The following is a 5,554-nucleotide window of genomic DNA, read 5'->3' as shown; positions in this document are numbered from 1 at the left end:
GGGTGGCACATAAAAAGACACCATCTTGAGCGTGGCCGTTTTCGTGCGGGTGACACGTAAAAGCACCCACTACACTCTCTGAGTGGTTGGCGTTAGGAAGGGCATCCAGCTGTAGAAACTCTGCCAAATTAGATTGGAGCCTGGTGTTGCCATCCGGTTTCACCAGTCCTCAGTCAAATCGTCCAACCCATGCTAGCATGGAAAGCGGACGTTAAACGATGATGATGATGATGATGATGTAAAACATTCTGGGAAAGAAAGACTCATCATAATGGTTTGTGTAAGGTCTGAGAGGGGGTGAAGGCACCATACAGGTGATGAGAGAAAGAGGGACAAATGAGTTGAGAGGGCCTGAGTGAAGGTGGCACAAGAGCAATCAGTTCCAAAGAGCAGAAACTACTGTAGAAATGATAGAAAAAGCAAAGAGATGCTACATAATACAGTGTGAAATATTGAGTTTTAAAATTAATATTCAGATGAGAATAATTGAAAATTGTATATGTAATGAAATTGTGTAAATAAGAAAGTGTGAACATACTCACACATGCACAAATAATATATATACATTCATAAGGTTTTTACTTCAAAGAATTTATTTAAAAAATTTTTCTTTGTAAACCATCAAAACAGGTCCATGAGCGGCTGTGTTGTAAGAAGTTTGCTTCCCAATAACTTGATTCTGGGTTCATGCCCACTGCATAGCACCTTGGACAAGTGTCTTCTACTATAGCCTCGAGCCGACCAAAGCCTTGTGAGTGGATTTATGCAGATGGAAACTGAAAGAAGCCTGTCATATCTGAGTGTGTGTCTTTGTGTCAGTCCACCACCACCATGTGATAACTGGTGTTGGTGTGTTTACGTCCCCACTACCTAACAGTTTGGCAAAAGGGATCGATAGAATAAGTACTAGGCTTAAAAAATAAAAAAGTACTGGGGTCAATTCATTCGACTAAAAATTCTTCGAGGCAGTGCCTCAGCATGGCCACAGTCTAATGAGTGAAATGAGTAAAAGATAGAATTTAAAATATATGCTTGATTGAAAAGAGAGCTGAAGGAGAGATTCAACGCTTTCAATTCTCACTGAAAACAGGATGTATACTCATACAATAAGGATATACTCATAAAACAGAATATACTCATAATACAATTATTTTATTAAATTTCAACATTGTATAGAAAAATAACACACCTGATGATGTGAAACAAGATAGAATCTCTAAGAGCACATGAACTTGACGGGGACCCATTAAAATATCTAGAGATCCAACTTGAAGGTCAACTTCCAGCTGAAATCAAGAATGTTCATATTAACAGAGGTCAATATAAGTTTACTGAAGAAATAAAAATAAAAACAAATCTAAATTATATATCTAATTTCCATAGGTATGCTGATACTAATCTCTCCTCTTCCCCCACCCCATCATCATTATTACCTCTTTTTATCCATGCTCGTATGGGTTGGATGAGTCGTCTTCTCCCATCCAAGTATCTTACCAATTGTCACAGTTATTTCCTCTTATCCTACTTGAGACTCAGCCTAAACTTTCATCGCTGACCATGTCTTCTTTGGTCTTCCTTTTTCATTCTGTTCACTGGAATCTCTCAGCACTTTTTTTTTTACTCAACTGTCATTCCCTATATGCATCACATATCAATAACAATGCAGTCTAAAGCAGCAAATTGGCAGAATCATTAGCACACCAGACAAATGCTTAGCAACATTTTGTCCATTTTTACATCCTGAGTTCAAACTCATCAAGGTCAACTTTACCTTACCAGTTGAGCATTGGGGTCAATGTAATTGACTTAACCCCTCTTCCAAAACAGCTAGCCTTGTGCCAAGATTTGAAACCAATAACAATGTGGTTTTCTCTCTTTTACACTACATTTGATTTCTCTCACATCCAGATTTTTCTGAACTCAAATGTGTTCTGGTATTTACATATGTAAACATTACTCATTCAGTAGAATGTGTCTGTTAAATTTTCTTTCCAGCTTTTGCAGGTTAATTCTGTTTACTTATTTTATATCCATTCTTCAACAGTGATGCACAGCAATGAAGTTAAAATTTTAAATTTTTGAGAATTTAGATATTACAAAGATTTCTAGGAACACAATTTTTGCAGTTATAATGTTCTTCCTCATATCAAATATTTGATTAATATTGTAAAACTGTGATCAGTAATTATTAACAGAAACAATGATGAAAATAATGGAGCTGTGTGCAGGTTACTTTGGTAAGTTAAAGTAACTTGTAAACATAATACAAAAGAAATTAGGCAATGGAGATTACTATTAGAAAATAAGGATCTTTCTGAATTGATGGGCACCACTTGTTTTCTTAATGAAACACTTTCAAACTTGGGGTACTGGTAGAATGTGTCATATAAAACATCTTTTTCTCTTAGCCTAGTTGTCGTATTTCTGTAATTTCAACCAATCACTGATGTCTATTCAGGTGAATACAGTTACTGCTGCTTTTGTAAACAATAATTTTTGCCAGTGTCAAGACCGTTATTCCCTGTTAATTAAATCGTTATTAGTAAAGGTTTAGGGTTTTAGGGTTAGGGTTCGGGTTTTAGAGTTAGGGTTAGAGTTTTAGGGTTAGGGTTTTAGGGTTAGGGTGTTAGGGTTAGGGTTATGAGTTAGGTTGTGGCAAAAATAATCATAACCCTAAAACTAACCCTAACTCTAAAACCCTAACCCTAAAACTGTAAAGCTAAAACCAATACAAATGCACGAACGATGTTATAAATAACAGTACCGCCAATAGTTGTTGTTGACAAACAACGGCACTAATTTTATTCAAGGGAAAAGATCCCATTACACTGCTAGAATATGTTGTTTATATTTCATAGCAGTAATTGTTTTCACCTCAATAGACGTCAGTGATTGGTTGAAATTACCGAAATACGACAATTTTTTACATGAAATAACTTCGAATACAAAATTTTTAATCTGTTCTATAACACAAAATATATAAGTATACGAAGTTTGAAAGTGTTTCGGAACCAAAAACACTACATAAAACATTAATGAAAAGTGTTGCCCGTCAATTCAGAAAGATCCGAAAATAAAAACTAAGTACAACTGTATATTTTTTATCATTACAAATAGATTTACATTATAGTACCAAAGAACAGAATTCTGTATACCTTCGGTCCTGCAACAGCTTCATTTTGTTTCATTTTCATTTTAACTTCAGTAATTCCAGAGAGAGCAGCAACATGAACTGAAGGTATGCCACTGGATGTAATTGCATTCAAAGACAGTGGCTGTTGAGTTAACACATCAGGACTATTCAAAGAACTGGATTTGCATAGGGGAGGGGAATTGTGGGCAGATTCAAACAGCTGAAATATAAATTTAAATAAGTATCATGAAACACATACACACACACATTATTAGATGCATGCATTTATGTCTTTATATGGTTGTATCTAACCAACAGTGTTGCACTGTGGCTTTTCAATTGTTCCAGTAGTAAATAGATATCATAGGAAGCAACAGGTTACTGAAGTAACCAACAGTAGAAAAATAAAATTGATGAAATATTTCATAATGCTGTCAACAATGTACTGTAAACTGATAAGCTGATATTCTTTTACCACTAAGCTTGTGGAAAAGTGTTGATGTAGAACAATAATAATAATTGTTCAGAAGAAAATCCCATGTTGCACCTAATATAACTTCATAATAGAAATATAATTGTCCATTTGCAAAGGTTTGAGCCATTTAGTTATGAAGATGGATAAGAATGAGCTTTTTAATTTTGACTTAATTCATGACTTCAAGCTTGTTAATTGTTTCATTATATTCAATAATCATTAACTGTCTTATGATACTTGTTAAAGTGTGTGGCTAAGTGGTTAGGGCATTAGACTCACAAGCGTGAGTTTGATAGCCGGTGGCACATTGTGTCCTTGAGCAAGACACTGTATTTCACATTGCTCCAATCCATTCAACTGGCAAAAATGAAGTGTACCTGTATTTCAAAGGACCAGCCTTGTCACATTCTGTGTCATGCTGAATTTCCCTGAGAACTACATGAAAGGTCTGCATGTCTGTAGAGTGCTCAACCACTTTTACATTAATTCCACAAGCAGGCTGTTCCATTAGTTGAATCAACTAGAAGCTTTGTTGTTGTTACCAACAGAGTGCCAGTGTTTTCATACTTATTACCTATATTGTGTGGAGGCGCAATGGCCCAGTGGTTAGGGCAGCAGACTCGTGGTCATAGGATCGTGGTTTCGATTCCCAGACTGGGTGTTGTGAGTGTTTATTGAGCGAAAACACCTAAAGCTCCACGAGGCTCCGGCAAGGGATGGTGGCGAACCCTGCTGTACTCTTCCACCACAACTTTCTCTCACTCTTTCTTCCTGTTTCTGTTGTGCCTCTAATTCAAAGGGCCAGCCTTGTCACCCTGTGTCACGCTGAATATCCCCGAGAACTACGTTAAGGGTACACGTGTCTGTGGAGTGCTCAGCCACTTGCACGTTAATTTCACGAGCAGGCTATTCCGTTGATCGGATCAACTGGAATCCTCGACGTCGTAAGTGACGGAGTGCCAACAACCTATATTGTAATATTCATATCTACAACAGTAATTTGCTATTTCACCATCATGATGCTTAGTAGATATAACAATACATGAGAGAAAGAGAAACAGAGACACAATCTGAGTCAAAGGATAAAAAAATAATTTAGGTTAAAGACGATGATTTTTTTTGTAAAAAACTATCTTCTATCTTTTATTTGTTTCAGTCGTTAGACTGCAGCCATGCTGGGGCACCACCTTGAAGAATTTTTAGTCAAATGAATCGACCCCAGCACTCACTAATTTTTGTAAAGCCTGATATTTATTCTATTGGTTGGTACACCAACACCAGTTGTGAAGCAGTGATGGAGGACACACACACATATGTATGTATATATTGATACATATACAATGGGCTTTTTTCTGTTTCCATCTACCACTCACAAGGCTTTGGTTGACCTGAAGCTGTAACAGAAGACATTTGCCAAAGGTGCCACACAGTGGGACTGAACTCCAAACCATGTGGTTGTGAAGCAAACATCTTGCCACACAGCCACACCTGTTTTACAAATTATATCTCTCTCTTTCCTCAAATTAAAGACGTCTTCTAAAACATTATTCCTGACCTCTCAACCTATGATATTTTGAAACTAAAAATACATTCTCCTTCCCTGAGTTTCTTGGTCAGTATGAATGGAACAATGTCAACAGTTACAAATATACAAGAGAAAATGAAGTAAAACTAACTTGTGTTGAAGAGTCACTCGAGCTGCTATGTGATGTGTTGTACAAATCGTCTGGATGAACTACACACTCTTCTATATGAAATGTCACTCCAGACAACTTGAAATTTTTGCAAGCAATAGCTGAAGGCTCCCACTTTTTCCTGCCAGAAGGATCAGTTGCAACACTTTCGTTCACTGCCATATCATCAAAAAAGTCCATTCTAGTAAGCAAAAGGAAATATAAACAAAGATAAGATAGATATATAATCATATATATATATATATATATATA

General features: G+C 36.4%; 1 protein-coding gene across 1 annotated transcript in view; it reads right to left on the bottom strand.

Annotated features, from left to right (window-relative positions):
• Positions 1-5,554, bottom strand: part of LOC106870186 (autophagy-related protein 2 homolog B) — a 161,036-nt gene that overhangs the window by 119,932 nt on the left and 35,550 nt on the right. The window contains exons 5-7 of the mRNA XM_014916188.2: positions 5,285-5,483; positions 3,156-3,353; positions 1,190-1,286 (exon numbers count right to left, since the gene is read on the bottom strand). Of these exons, the coding sequence (XP_014771674.1) occupies positions 1,190-1,286; positions 3,156-3,353; positions 5,285-5,483 (494 nt within the window). The remainder of the gene's footprint in view (positions 1-1,189; positions 1,287-3,155; positions 3,354-5,284; positions 5,484-5,554) is intronic.

Source organism: Octopus bimaculoides, chromosome 3, assembly GCF_001194135.2.
Source record: "Octopus bimaculoides isolate UCB-OBI-ISO-001 chromosome 3, ASM119413v2, whole genome shotgun sequence".
In the NCBI taxonomy this organism is placed as follows: domain Eukaryota; kingdom Metazoa; phylum Mollusca; class Cephalopoda; order Octopoda; family Octopodidae; genus Octopus; species Octopus bimaculoides.
This window is presented reverse-complemented; position numbering and strand designations above follow the sequence as displayed.